The 15,801-nt window shown below is 42.7% G+C and overlaps 1 protein-coding gene across 3 annotated transcripts in view; it reads left to right on the forward strand.

Moving 5' to 3' along the window:
* The window catches only part of col6a4a (collagen, type VI, alpha 4a), a 58,583-nt gene that overhangs the window by 12,464 nt on the left and 30,318 nt on the right, over positions 1–15,801 (forward strand). For all 3 annotated transcript variants that reach the window (XM_083678862.1, XM_083678863.1, XM_083678864.1), the window contains exons 2-18: positions 1,434–1,542; positions 2,403–3,011; positions 3,873–4,460; positions 4,895–5,455; positions 5,684–6,304; positions 7,096–7,656; positions 8,110–8,667; positions 8,984–9,562; positions 10,610–11,188; positions 11,900–12,249; positions 12,399–12,477; positions 13,347–13,492; positions 14,458–14,550; positions 14,982–15,035; positions 15,228–15,299; positions 15,406–15,432; positions 15,661–15,705. In XM_083678862.1, coding sequence (XP_083534988.1) covers positions 1,467–1,542; positions 2,403–3,011; positions 3,873–4,460; positions 4,895–5,455; positions 5,684–6,304; positions 7,096–7,656; positions 8,110–8,667; positions 8,984–9,562; positions 10,610–11,188; positions 11,900–12,249; positions 12,399–12,477; positions 13,347–13,492; positions 14,458–14,550; positions 14,982–15,035; positions 15,228–15,299; positions 15,406–15,432; positions 15,661–15,705 — 5,598 coding nt within the window. In that variant the 5' untranslated portion in view covers positions 1,434–1,466. The remainder of the gene's footprint in view (positions 1–1,433; positions 1,543–2,402; positions 3,012–3,872; positions 4,461–4,894; positions 5,456–5,683; positions 6,305–7,095; positions 7,657–8,109; positions 8,668–8,983; positions 9,563–10,609; positions 11,189–11,899; positions 12,250–12,398; positions 12,478–13,346; positions 13,493–14,457; positions 14,551–14,981; positions 15,036–15,227; positions 15,300–15,405; positions 15,433–15,660; positions 15,706–15,801) is intronic.

The following is a 15,801-nucleotide window of genomic DNA, read 5'->3' on the forward strand; positions in this document are numbered from 1 at the left end:
CTCAGTCCTGTTTAAGTGAACCAAGAGGTGAAAAAAAGTACAAGAACTTTTTGTATTCACACTCGTTTTCTTGCTAGTATTTTTCAGTGATAAGGTCTCATTCCACTTTGCTTTGACAATGCCATGTTTAATTGAAAATCAGGCCAAATTACTGCTTTGCACTTTGGGTAATTGCACATTGAACTGCATAGTAGACCTTAAGTGAACCAAACTCAGACCACCTGCTGAGATGGTGTCAGTTCGGTTCGGTTTAGAGGGGTCTGAGTTCATTTGGAGCATTCACATATGAACATTTTTGCTTTTATTCACCACTTTGCTACAGCCCGCCTGCCTTACTTGCTCCATTTAATTATGGGACTAAAATCTGAAAGGACTTCCTGAAAAGTCTGCAGTGAATTCATGCTACATCGAAAGGGATGTATGACATCCTGGCATTTTCTCCATTCAACACTCAATTTCTGTAAAACTTTCTTATCTTGCATCCTGAAAATGCCCACTAAATAGGTTTCAGTATGAGCTTTCAAACACAACCATTCATCTTATAACAAATCTGCTGACTATCATTTCTGTTGCCTAGGGTCATGTGGAAAGCCTAGTTAGTAACTGTGTGTCAGATACTGTTTCAGCTGTTAAGCCTATTTCTCCATGAAAACATTAATTAAAGAATCTAGCCTGCTTATGATCTCATCTACAGGAGAGAATGCCCCACACACCTAATGACAACATTGGTGCAGACATAAAGTATTGGAGTGAAATTAACTTTACTGACGCAGGAGAAATTGATAGATTTCTTGACATGTCATGCTATGATTTGTATGATGGGTGGTGTTACAATTAAAACATTTGGAGACGACACCATGCAGGCTTTTGGGGATTTTGAGTGACAATTATGGTACAGCATCGCTGTGGGAGTGTGGGATCACTGTGGTCTTCAGTCATCATGCAATACGAGGCTCTGTGGTTTCTGAAATGAGGACACACATATTCTTCCAGTTACGATAGTCACACTCACAAGGGGATAATATCAGTCAGTAGATTTCCAGGCAAAGGCATAAATGGCAAATGGCAAATGGCAAGTCAATACAGTTTGCCTAAGTTGTTGTTTATAGGCCATTACCTTTTACTATGTCTGTGCAGACAATGTGGAACTTATATAGTGGAAGGTATTATGCATGCTGATTGATGTGAAACCAGGTTTGATTTTTTGTTTCACAGTTTGATGGATTACTTTTAACACATTATCTCTACGAAATGTTTGGTCTACATATTTGTATTTGATTTTTCTACTTTTCAGCTCAAAACACATGAAATCAATAGAATATTGGTTTGAGTGTAAATACTGAACCGATTTGATGGATTGAATTGTCAGCTGTAAAATATGAAAAATCTTCCATTCCTCTGATAAAGTATCTCTCTAATTTGATTTTTTTCAGGGAGAGAGACTTACCGGTAATAATCAGTCCAACATGGAAGGGACACAGAGCCTTCTGACAATCTTCACCATAGCAACATGCTTTTTAATCAGTGGTGCACAAAAAACAGGTAAGCATGAATGTTTATATTATATTAACATATATTACTGCACAAAAGTTGTAAAAAAAAAAAGAAAAAAAGAAGTGTTTTCATTTCAGAGTCCAGAAACATAGATTATACACAAATGTTAAGAAGTTTAACAAAATTAACATGATACAACACATAGCCTATATCAATATTTCTCTGATGAACAACCTGAATCCCATTATTACTCATGTTGCAGTGGTGGACCAGTGGCATTGAGGACAGAACAATGTACTGGGTTGGTTGGACTCCCAAACGGTGTCATAGTGTTTATTCAATTGTGCATAAAGAAAGTACTCTGAAAGCTAATGTCAATGTTAAGTAAAGTTTTTTCTTTTTACTTCCCTTTTGGTTAGGAATCAATGGGCAACCTTGTTACAATGTTCGAACATGACTGTCAAATAATGACATGGAGGAAACCTTCCTTTACAGTCCACATGCAACCTTGTCATAATGTTGTGTGATGACCATCATTATTTTCAACTGTGAGATGGTCTGATGCTGACTATCAACTGCCAATGTTAAGACCATCAAATGACAACCACAAACTGACATTATGTATCATGGTGTTATTACATTCTACTGTGCTACGTTTGGTTTTAAAGTTGTCCCCTACAGTTATTTTCCATCATCTCTCTATGGTTGGCATAAGGCAGTAAATCAACATAACTTTACGTACAATATTTGGATTTAGACATTTAGACGTTACATACCATTTTCCATCATGACCGATATGCAACGATAGAACCAAAAAACAATATGAATACAACATAGTTTTTTCGAACATAGTACAGACTTTGTCTTTAAGAATCATTTCCATGTCTGTTTTTTATCCATCCTCCCAGTCTGTACGGAAGAGGCAGTGGCCGACATTGTCTTCATGGTGGACGGATCGTGGAGCATTGGCACAGAGAACTTTGACCAGATCCGCCAGTTTCTGTTCACACTGGTCAACAGCTTTGACGTCGGAACCGACCATGTTCGCATTGGCCTGGTCCAGTACAGCACTACGCCACGAACAGAATTCCTCCTCAACACCTACTCCAACAAGCAAGACATTCTCCAGTCCATCAGAACCCTGCCTTACAAGGGCGGTGGCACCAAGACGGGCCTGGGCTTGAACTTTATGCTGAAAGAGCACTTTATCGAGAGGGCAGGGAGCAGAGCCAGTGAGAATGTGCCCCAGATTGCTGTAGTGATCACAGACGGCCAATCGCAGGACAACGTGGACTCTCACGCCCAGGACCTGAAGAGGCGAGGTATCACGCTGTACGCCATTGGGATCAAAGATGCTGACGAGAACGAGCTGAGAGAGATCGCCAGCGAGCCGCATGACCAGCACGTGTACAGTGTGTCAGACTTTACGGCTTTGCAGGGGATCTCCCAGAGCATCGTCCAGGTGCTGTGCACAACCGTGGAGGAGACAAAACGCCAGCTCTCTCAGGTGGCCCAAGGTAATACCTGAGCATAATACACTGCAATAGTGATTCAACATATTAAACAGTATGCACTTTAATGTGTATTGGAGGATCCTACCTGGAGAAAATAGAAAAATAATTCTGATATGGTCTGCAAAAGATAAGAAAGATGTATTGATGATAACACTGGCTACCTTCACATCAAAACAATATAAGATGATTACATCATTAGACGATTATATTAGCAGTTTGGAATACTGTGTCTAAAACTATCATGTACTGTATGCAAGTAGCCTAACTTAAACATAGGATATGTTATTTGTTAGTTTGGACTATTCCTCTCTCCAGATGCTCAATATAGCTTCCATGGAGGGTGCCAGGGGAGGGGGCATGCCATGAATATTAATGTACAGTGTAGTGTCACAGGGTGTTTATCTGCCCTCATCTGACATTTTCAAGGTATCAGATAAATCATGTGATAAATCACAGCAATCCTCCCACTGGAGTGCGTCTTTAACAACTATGTGATGGGATGATCAAAAATCGCAACCTTCTTGATGATGTCCACCTGTAATCTACACTCTTTTTATTTGCTTAAGAGTCAAAAGTACCCAAACGCGTATTTATCTATTTGTGACAGCTGGCAAACTGAATCAACTTCAATCAAATTCAACTGCTAAGATATAAGATCATGTATTGTTATGGTAAATGTGGGTAGAAGAGAAGGAAATCTACCGAGCTACCACCTTATGAGAATGGATGTGCACTTGACTACAAATGGTAGTCCACAATAGAAAGTAAATGTACATATCTATTTTTAAAATATTCCACGAATGTAGATTTAGTGTCACACAAGTGTCCAAGTATTTAAACAATGTAATTTTCCCTCCTTTCCAGACTGCCGCCAGGCCTCAGTGGCGGACATTGTGTTCCTTGTGGACGGTTCCTCCAGCATTGGTATTGAAAACTTCCAGGAGGTGCGGCAGTTTCTCCGCAACTTTGTGGAAGGACTGGATATCGGCGCAGACAAGGTTCGTGTGGGGCTGGCTCAGTTCAGTGATGAGCCTCACCAGGAATTCCGATTGGCGGATCACACAGACAAAAGAGCTCTACTAGAGCAAGTGGACAATCTCCCATACCGTACAGGTGGTACAGCCACTGGCAAAGCTATCACCTTCCTCCAGACGCAGTACTTCACCAAGGAGGCTGGTAGCCGCGCCGACCAGAGAGTGCCGCAGATTGCAGTGGTGATCACTGACGGGGACTCTTCAGACGACGTGCTGGAGCCTGCCAAACTTCTGAGGAAGCAGGGGGTCATCGTGTTCGCTATTGGGGTGGGGGCAGCCAATGTGGCTGAACTCCAGGCTATCTCTAACAAACCCCATGAGCGTTTCCTGTTTAGCATTGAAAACTACAAGGCCCTGCAGAGACTTTCTGAAGGTCTACTGCAGACAGTGTGCGTCTCAGTGCAGGATCAGATGCTGGGTAAAGCAAACAATTTCTAACAAGTGATAAATGTGCTCAAGCAAAAGCTCTTAATAAATATGTTCAAACAAGTGACACATCTCAAATGAGAGGCCCACAAAGCCCATTCTCTATTGTCAATGTCTTGTCTAGACGTAGGTTAAGGGCACCTAATGTATATGACTTTATGTTGCCCTCATGCAACTACTTTGCATAGCATTATATCATGATTGATGCTTGAATTATAAAGTGTAGATTGTATTCCATGTCAGCTAGAGTTGTACCATGTGAACCCATTCCAAGCAAACTTGCAATTTTGAGAGATTATTTACAGGCAAAAGCATTTAATCAGCAAAGGGTCAAAAAAGGAAAACATAATATGTTCTTAATTGAAATTGCTGTCATAACAAATGTCTGAACATTGTCATTGTCTTTTTGTTTTTACATTCTTTCAGCTCTGACACAGAAATTTTCAGACATTTTCTTCTTGGTGGACAGCAACATGGCACAGGCAGACTTTCAGCAGTTCAGAACCCTACTGATCCGACTGGGAAACCAGCTCAACGTGGGCAGTGCCGCCCACCGTTTCGGGCTGGCCCAGTTTGGCAGAGACACGAAGATAGAGTTTTTTCTCAACGCCCACAAAGGCAAGGAGGAGACCATGGCTGCCATCCGACGCTTGAGGCTGCGCCAGAACGGCCCTCGTAACCTAGGCGATGCCCTGGAGTATGCCCGCACCCACTTTTTTACTGCAGCATCCGGCAGCCGTGCCGACCTAGGCTTCAGGCAGTATCTGGTCGTGGTAACAGGGGGGGATTCGAACGATGCCGTGGTTAAGGCGGCACGCTCAGTCAAAGCTGAAGGGGTGACTGTTGTCTCCATCGGACTGGGATCAGCAACACTTAAGGAACTGAAGACAGTGGCCACCGCGCCATATGTGTACCAAAGTGCAGCTGTTGCACCTGTGCTGAAGACTGTCTTTGACGCTGAGGAGGAGGCAGTCTATGTGAGTGGAGGTAAGTGGTTTTCTTTTCATTATCAAGTAAATATTTCTGTGAAACAACTGATTGTTTTTCTCTCCATGCATAACAAATTACAAACTGCTGTTGATTTCAAATACATTATCTATCTTTTTCTCTCAACTTAAACCCATTAACCATATGGTGGTCTTGTACTGGGAACTGTACAAAACACTAAAAAGCTAATGAAAGACTGTTTACTAAAGACTCACCTCTCTATTGCAGATTGCAAATCAGCCAAACTGGCAGACATAGTATTCATTGTGGATGAGTCTGGAAGCATCGGAACAGCAGACTTCCAACTGATTCGTGGATTCCTCCGCAAGATTGTAGATAGCCTTGATGTGAGCTTGAAGAGAGTGAGGGTTGGCATAGTCCTTTATAGTGACAGGCCCTCTGTCCAGGTCTACCTGAACGCCTTCGACGACAAGAACGAAGTCCGTCAGTTCATCAATATCCTGCCGTACCGTGGAGGTGGCACCCGCACTGGTGCCGCCCTGCAGTTTGCCAGGGAGAAGGTTTTCCTCAAGGAGAAGGGCAGTCGAAAAGGTCAGGGCGTGCAGCAAGTGGCTATAGTCATCACTGATGGCGCGTCTCAGGACAACGTGAGTACGGCGGCCGCTGAGCTGCGCCGATCTGGAGTCACAGTCTACGCTGTGGGAGTCAAGAGTGCCAATGTGAACGAGCTGAGGCAGATAGCATCTCATCCCACCCAGAAGCATGTTTTTAACGTGGACAGCTTTGCCAAGCTCAAGACCCTGGAGCAGAGCCTGAAGAAGATGTTGTGCTACAACATCCTCAGCTCAGCCATCTCAGTCAGTGCCAGGACATACAGTGCCAAGCAAGGTTAGAGGCAAAGAGGATTTGTTCTTATTATGTATCTGTTTTAAATAAGAAAGGAAATGCACTCGAAGTGCCGATCAATGGAGTTGGGTCATAGGGTGACATGCCCTCCTCCCAATTGCAGTGCTCGATTGAGCTTTGTAAAATGTTGCAAATCGAGAATCAAAATAAACATTCTATCATAGTGATCAAATATTTATTAGGAAGCCCTATCGAATGTGATATGGGATATGTGGGGACTCAGAGAAGGATGGGCCGAAATGCACAACCAAAGACTCGTTCTGATTCCCCTATCCCTCTCTGTCACAACGCATCAAACCATAGAAACAGCTAAAAGTCTGCCTATCCCCATTCTCTTCAGTGAGCAGCTGCACAGGAAGGGCATTGACTGCCTTTCTAATTTATTTTGGTAGAGAGCTCCGAAAAACCTTTATTGTGAAATCATAAAAATGTGTGCCATGTAAAATGTATATGTCCCATCTCAAAATTGATTGGGCTTCAAATACTTTGCTGTGATAAAAATCATTATTTTGCAACATTTTACAAAGCCCTATCAAGTGCTGCAGTTGGGAGGAGGCAGCCCCTTTGATTGGCGTTTCACGGTTCTCACTAAAGAAGAAATGTATGATCTTTGATAGACAGTCTACTACCAAGTAAAGGAGTCTGGGGAAAAATAAACATTCTCCCTATTCCGTGTAGTGGTGGCTTAAGTTATTGACAAAGAAAGCTCAAAATGTGGTGAGAGGAAATATATCCAATAATGTAAAGGTGACACTACTGTTTTTTTCTCCTAGGTTGTGCACTAACAGAGGAGGCTGACATATTCTTCCTGATTGACCACTCAGGGAGTATTTATCCAGCAGACTTCCAGGACATGAAGAAGTTTATCATAGAGTTTATCAACACATTCCACATTGGGCCGCAGCACGTCCGCGTGGGCGTAGCAAAATACTCACAGACCCCCAATTTGGAATTTGACCTGACAACTTACACAGACAGCAAACAGCTGGAGAAGGCTGTGGAAGGTATCATGCAACTAGGAGGCGGGACGAACACCGGAGCAGCGCTGTCCTTTATCGACCCTTACTTTGAGAAGGCAGAGGCCAGTCGCGGTGCCAAGGTACCCGAGTACCTCATTGTCATCACGGACGGGGAGTCTAGCGACAAGGTGAAAGAACCGGCGAAGAAGCTGAGGGATCAGGGCATCATTATCTATGCCATTGGGGTGAAGGGTGCCAATGAGACCGAGCTGCTGGATATTGGTGGAAGCCGGGAAAAAATGTTCTTTGTCAATGACTTTGATGCCCTGAATCCCATTAAGGATGACATCATCATAGATATCTGCTCTCCTGACGGTAATCTCGCTGCGTTTCAATTTTCTACCCTTGTTATTGAAGTGCACACTCATCTACTTTCCGTTGTGAATTTAAAAGTATTGGATTGATGTAAGGCATAGGCGTAAGGGGGCTTCCACAATGTTTCTGACCGTTTCTTTTAAAATCCATTAGGGATAGTGAACGATGGCCTGAATCGGACTGTAGCCACTCTCTAGTTCAATTTTAGTGAAGTAATGAAATACCATGTGTACCTTTTCAGATTCACAACTCATATGACCAAGTTTATATAAACTAGCCCTTACATCTTGTATACAGTAGAACTAAAAGGTTGGATAAGTTGAATAGGTCCATTACCATTTTGCTAAAATAGCCATGACATGCCTATGGGTTAGGGCTAGAGGTCGATTATGATCCCAAAATGAGCTATGGCAAGGAATGACAAGAATTCCACAATTTGTTCTCTCTTCACAGCTTGCAAGGACATGCAGGGGGACCTCCTCTTTCTGATCGACAGCTCAGGCAGCATCAACCCTGAGGACTTTCAGAAGATGAAGGACTTCATGAAATCAATTGTGAGCAAGTCTGTCATTGGCCTGGATAAAGTGCACGTTGGAGTCATGCAATTCAGCACTGTCCAACAAATGGAATTCTCTCTCAACCAACTATATGATAAACCTAGCATGGGTCAGGCTATCGACACGATGCAGCAGATAGGGGGAGGCACACACACTGGTGAAGCCATCTCCCTCATCTCGCAGTACTTTGACGCAGACAAAGGGGGGCGCACTAACATGAAGCAGTTCCTGATTGTTGTAACTGATGGCGAGGCCCAGGATGAAGTGGCGGTGCCTTCCAAAGTTCTCAGGGATAAGGGTGTGTTAATCTACGCCATTGGAGTGGTTAACGCCAACACCACACAACTGCTGGAGATCAGTGGTGCACAAGAAAGGGTCTACTCCCAGCCAGACTTTGACGGACTCAAGTCTTTGGAGAGCCAACTAGCATTGGCAATCTGTCAACCGGATAGAGGTGAGTGGCATGTATTACACTACCCTTATCTCTACACTAAGCTGCATCTACAGCTCAGCATAGTTAATAGGTTAGGATATTTTCTGTGTTATTTTCTGTTTTTGATGTATGGGCTGTAATGTTATTTTGTGTGTTTTATGGATCATTGTGCAGTAGATATTAGATGACCTGGTTTAAGAAGAGAACCAAAACGATATATAACTATATATACTGACAGTATAACATCCTTCTTATTACTTATCTATCTATGCCCCCCCTCCCCCACACCATGCACACACAGATAATTATTTAAAACTCTTCTCTGCTCTTCCACCAGACTGTAAGAAGACAGAGGTTGCAGACATTATATTCTTGGTGGATGGCTCCACAAGCATCACCCTGGACAAGTTCCGCAGCATGCTCTCTTTCATGGTGTCCATGGTGAACCAAACCACCGTCGGGGAGCAGAAGACTCGCTTTGGTGTCATTCTCTACTCCAATGAGGCCCAGTCCGTGTTCACCCTTAATCAATACTACTCGAAGAGAGAGGTCCACTCTGCCATACTGGCACTCAGGTCACCCCATGGCGATACTTACACAGGCCGGGCTCTGAGGTATACATTGGAGTACTTTAACGCTGCACATGGTGGTCGACGGGCCCTCCAGGTACCTCAGGTGCTGATGGTCATCACGGATGGCGAGGCTACAGACCCTGACAATTTGGCAGCTCCATCTAAGGAGCTGCGGAATAATGGCATCAGCATCTACAGCATCGGAGTGGAGGGAGCGAACCTGAATGAACTTGAGATCATGACTGGCGGGGACAGGTCGAAGGTTTTCTACGTGGATAACTTCAAGTCTCTGGAGACACTATATACAAATATTTCCCAGGTGCTCTGTGAATATACTAAACCAGGTAAGAAAAAATGCTAACTGTGTAGTCTTCCCAATTCACAAATTCAAAGAAAAAAGGAGTTTGAAAACATGAAATATGTGTGTCAGTGTTACGACTCTAGATCAAAACTCGTCTACGTCTAGGGGATGTAGAGGAGTTGCAACAAAAGGGAGCACACCAAACTTATTGTAGGAATTAAACAGGCCATAATCCAACTAAATTGCAAGTATTTATTTGCTCAGGGCAAACACAAACACAAGACACACCAAGGGGAAAAGGGAACTATGAGTGGTGCCAAAGCAAAGAAATCATAACCAAAAGTGATCCCCTAAACTAGTGCAATAATAGGCTATACTATCAAGGCTATGCTATAATGCTATGCTACACTAGACTAATATACCGTATACAGAGGGAGGCACTCACTCCTAACCTGGTGAATTGTAACAGAGGTAAGCCTATGTGATGGAAATGTAAACCCATGGATGTAAACCCCTTACCTATTCACCTTACCCCTATGGCGTACAAATAATAAAGAGACTAACTATGAGAAAACAAGATGAGGACTAGAAAAAAGATGAACAATGACTTAAACAACCACTGACTACAACCTAACAAAAGAAAACACGATGCAGACTATAATACGAAGGTGATTCGAACAAACAATGGAACAGCGAGTCCAAAGAAATGGGTCAACTCTCGAAGGGAAGACAGGCTGAGCTTTTGAAGGAAACGGACAGCCCTCTGATTGGATAGGAACAGATGAGTGGTGATGGGGATGAATGGCCAATTGCTGACGGACACCTGAATGTAGAATGATAAGATAAGGGAGAAACAGAAGGAAACACAAAACACAACAAGGACACACGCACATGCAGGAGTGGGAACGCAACAGTCAGCTGTTTGTCTTTTTGTTTGTTTTTGTCATTATAGCAATAACTCCTTTATAGTACCTTAAATAGTTGGTCAGTAATGGTACATCAATAACCCATTTAAAAAGCCCTGTATTACGTGTATGTTGAAATGAATGGTTCTGCATGATAAGTGTCTTCCCTTTCTCTGTTCTCTCAGTCTGTGAAAAACAGCAGGCGGACCTGGTCATGCTGATCGATGGCTCAAGCAGCATCTGGCCACATGACTTCTCTGTCATGCAGAAATTCATGACAGACCTTGTTGGCAGTTTCAAAATCAGTGAGCAAGATGTGCGGGTAGGAGTTGCCCAGTTTAGCACCGATCCTCAAGAGGAATTCTTCCTGAACCAGTTTTATACAGAGGCAGAAGTAAAAGACCGTATACTAACGATGACGCAGGTTGGAGGGAACACATATATTGGAAAGGCTCTAACGTTCATCCGGGAGTACTTCAGACCAGCTAGAGGGAGCCGTATTAACGCCGGGGTCTCCCAGAACCTGGTGGTGATCACTGACGGGGATTCGGACGATGACATCGAAGATGCGGTGGAGGCGCTCAGTGCACTGCACATTGAGGTGTTTGTCATTGGCATAGGGAAGGTCCACGATCTCGAGCTTTTGCAAATTGCCGGCTCCTCAGAGAGGTTCTTCACCGTGCAGGACTTTAACTCCCTGGCAAATATCAAGAAGAAGGTGTTGGATACAATATGCAACTCCAGGCCAATACTACAACCACCAGGTGAGCACAATTCCTCCTCATTTCTCTATATTTTTACATTTTACATTTATGGCATTTAGCAGACGCCTTTATCCAAAGCGACTTACAACAAATACATTTGTTTAAGTAAGTGAATCATCTATCTATCAGTCATCATAAGATAAAGTAATCAATGCTCAGACCAGGGGCCATTGACAGTCACAATGCTAGAAGAAGATTTAAATATATATATATATATATATATATATATATATATATATATATATATATATATATATATTAACAGGAGAAAACGTGTACAGGGGGGTAGTGGAGGTGAAGAAGGTCTCTCTGTCTCTATCTGTCTCACTCTATCTATCTATCTATCTATCAAATTACTTTATCTCTCAGATTACATACTGTACTACTCGTGAAGAAATATAATACACTAATGGTCTTTACACACTACAGGGCTCACCCGAAACATACCGCGCTGGCTCGGATATTGTTCTTTCACATTGTCCTTTTCCAGCACTTTTTGAGCAGCTCTGGTAGATACCCAGCCAGGCCAGCCCAGTACAGGTCAACTTGGCTCAGCTTGGTTTGGCTCTGTAGTGTGAATTATGGTTAAGCTTTGTATGAGTCCATTATCTTCAATAAATGGTATGGTATTACCAGATAAATTGTATTTACTGGAGTTAAGTAGATTCATTTGAATGAGAAGTTATAAGGAGTTTGTCTCTCACCCAATAGGCTGCGTCATAGACATCGCCATGGGGTTTGATATTTCACGCAGGCCCACGTCCCAGCTGCTGTTCGGAGGCCAGTCCAAGTTACAGGCCTATCTGCCAGAGATCATCAGATACGTGTCCACCCTGGAGGGCCTGTGCTGTGTTGGGACCACCCCCGTCAAGACCAAAATTGGCTTCCGCGTGGTGGCCCAGGACGGACGGCTATTGGACGACTTCAACTTTGAGGAGTACAACGAACAGGTCTTGAGGAAAGTCATGTCCCTGACGACCTCGGAGGACACCTTTTTCAACCCCTCTCTCCTCAACTCCTTCAAGGAAAAGTTTCAGACACAGTCAAAGGCTGGCGTGAAGGTGGGCCTTAACACTACATGTCTTCTTTCTGCCTATCTGACAGTCAGGGGTAGAACAATACAGTACAGTGAAGAACAGTACATGCTTCAATTCAGACTTAAAAGTTATAGGATTCTTGTTATAACAATGGCACAACTTGTCCTACCCAGGTGCTGGTGATTTTCTCTGACGGGCTTGATGCTGATGTGGAGAAACTGGAGCAAGAGTCAGAGCTTCTCCACAAAAATGGTAAAACAAATAAAAAGGGTCAACACATTTCTGTACTGGTACTACTTGACTCCCCATTAGCAGAAATAGAAAAAAATATTAAGAAGAGAGACGTGTAAAAGAATAAGTGTCTGCAATTCTGACATTTCAAAGACACACCGACATACTGTAGAATGCTTGAATGTTATCTAAGCTTGTCTTTTGTGGTCTGTCATGTCAGGCACATTTTTGTGGAATTTCACTGCTGTGGATATTTTTTCTGTCCTATTTTTCTCCTAGTCATATTTATTGAGAGTCAACAGAGTTAATATCAGACGATAAGAATTGTCATTTTGTTACTCAGTTAGACATATTGTGCCTATTAGAATTTAAAGTGCAGTACCTGTTTATTAGGGTTGGGCCGATATAACATATTATTGAATATTGTGATATTTGGAGCATATAGTGATATTGTTCTCTTATCATAAATAGTCTGTAAAAGTGCTTTAAACTGCAGATATGTGCATAACTACAAGTGCAGTATCCTACTTTTTGCAAGGAAAACCACATCTAATGGTGAACACAGCTCTTTCACCATACTATTTACAACACAAGCCTATGTGCTGAAGCTGTCATTTTTGCTCACACTGGCATGTCTCCACATCAATGAAGAATGTTTTATCGTGATTGCATATCGTGATATTTTGTAATTGAATTTGGGGAAAAAGAAAATGTGGGTATTGCCCAACCATACTGTCTATTTTCTTTACCTTACATTTTATTTCTCAGGAGTTGATTAGGCATAGTGATAACATCTCACAACTAACCACATTTAAAATAAATTAAAGATACAGTATAATATTGGAATTTGAAAAGAGGAGATAATGAAAATGTGTTGCAATCTCCAACAGGTATCCATGCCCTGCTGACAGTAGCTTTGGAGGGGGTCCAAAACGCCAACCACCTTCAGATGGTGGAGTTTGGGCGAGGATTCGGCTACAAGCAGCCTCTTAACATTGGCATGCAGAGTGTTGGCAGTACCATGCTGAAACAAATAGTATGTTTTAATGCCTTTGTCACCACCATATAGTACAAACCTCCTGATGTCGTCTCTCACCTACCTGTCTATGCTGTTACTGTTATTGTTTCGGATGTCATTAACTTCAGTTTTTTAAAACTGAAGATTCCTAATATTTAGGTGCTGTTGTTTACTGCAAATGTAGGCTCAAACCAGAATTGTATGGTCCAAATGGTTTCATGATTGTGAAAGTAGGCTATCCACATTGCACAAAATAATAATTAAATAATCATCCACAAATTTGCATTTGTACTGACAAAAGTGGCAATCATGAATGCCAATCCTGCAAATGGAAACTGTAATGAAACGCATCTGCAGTGCACTCCAAGGAAGAATACTGTGATACTGAGAATTCATTCCCCCCATTGCTAGACTTTCATACATGTTCATTCCATGCCCACCTTTTACAATGCCCAAGAGCACATAGAACCATTCTAGTTAATACCATAGTTCCTAATGGACTAATCCACAGCCTTAGGGATGGAGGAATGTTTCCAATAGAAAAGTGGTTTTATGGATGTTGATGAAGGATGTCAGGGTGTCAAGTCTGATAGCCCTCAAGCCTCTATGAAACGTTGTTCTTGTCAAGGCTTGTCCAGCTTAAAGTTATACAACTACAATTCAAGGGTGGTAGGAGATTGGATATCAAGCGCCATGCGATGGACTCGTCATGTGTCTGCTGTTACTTAGCAAGATGAGACAAGCAAAACAGAGTGGAAATATGAACTATTGTTTTTAGATTGGCGCCTGTGATAAGTGTCTACCATAATGTCAACAAATGATTTTCATAGTGTATTCCCTCATTCCCCTTTTCTCTCTCCCACTCTCACGTTATTCTTGTTCTCTCTCTCCCACCCTTTCCCTCATTTTGATCTTTCTTTCTCTCTGTCCCTCCCTTCTCTTTGTCCTCCCCCCCACTATCTTACCTCTCTCTCTCTCTGTAGGACACCGTGGCTGAGAGGGAGTGTTGTGGGGTGATGTGTAAGTGCTCCGGAAATGAGGGGATCCGTGGCTTCCGGGGCCCTTCAGGGTCAAAGGTGAGAAGCTACGTTGCGGAGAAAGCATGGGGATTGGGTTACTGTGCTGACTGAGCCTTTCCTTTCTGTGAAAACATGAAATGTGGAGACAAACAGAAACATTGTATTTTACATATGAATGTAAGTTATAGTAGTAGACTAATTCACTTTTAACCAAGGGGACCCATTTTGACAACATAATGTGTAAGCAAAGTGTGATTGTGTCTCATACACCCAATACAGTTAATGGTAATGTATCTCAAATTCTGCAGGTTCCATGTTAAATGCTGGTTGAGACTGTAACAGAACAGACATATGACACATGACACAGTTGCATTCCAAAATAAAGACTGTGGATATTGTAAAGAATAAGTGGCTGCTATGTAAATATAAGGTACAAAACAACAACCCTTTTCAGTTCCCTCATCTGTTTTTTATCTCTCTCTAAACAGGGTCTCCCCGGACAGAAGGGTCATCCCGGCTTCCCTGGAGAGGAGGGAGGAATCGTAAGTGTTTGTGTTTGTCGGATGTGATGGCGAGGGGTTCATGTTTTGTGACTGATTGATTGGACCTCATCCACCATTCACACCACACTATGCTTTAAGATGTCTGAGACCCGGATGATAATGATGATGATGATGATGATGATGAACCTTTGACCTGTAAGACCCTCAATATCTCTTGGTGCTTTATTCCAGGGTGAGAGAGGGCCACCAGGTCCATCTGGACCCCAGGGTTTACAGGGCTGTGCTGGGAGAAGAGGCCTCAAGGTGAGCCTCCCTCCTGTCCGCTTTTTCATCACAGAATCAGTTACAGCTTCATTCATCTGAGACAATCCAATCTCACTGGACCTCTTACTCTGCTTTTGTGTTACAGGGTTCAAGAGGCTACAGGGGGAACATGGTGAGTGAATGTGACTTTGGAATTTGAACACAGTGAATGTTCAGTATGAAAGTATACCTGGTCATTTGTTATTCTCTTCAGATGTTAAATGTTTTTGTACACACACACACACACACACACACACACACACACACACACACACACACACTTTGTTGTATGTATGGTTGTAAGTGTTGTGCTGTCATTGTGTAAGCGTGTTCTAAATCAGTGTACACATTACCTTTGCAGGGCGAAGATGGAGACCACGGGCTTGATGGGGTGAACGGTGAACAGGTAACCTCAGCCATTTTGTTGCTCTGAGCTTGGACCACATTGACACCTAGTATCAAAAATGAAAATCCCTCATATGATTGGATCTGTGTCTTATTT

Source organism: Argentina silus (assembly GCF_951799395.1).
Source record: "Argentina silus genome assembly, chromosome: 10".
NCBI lineage: Eukaryota > Metazoa > Chordata > Actinopteri > Argentiniformes > Argentinidae > Argentina > Argentina silus.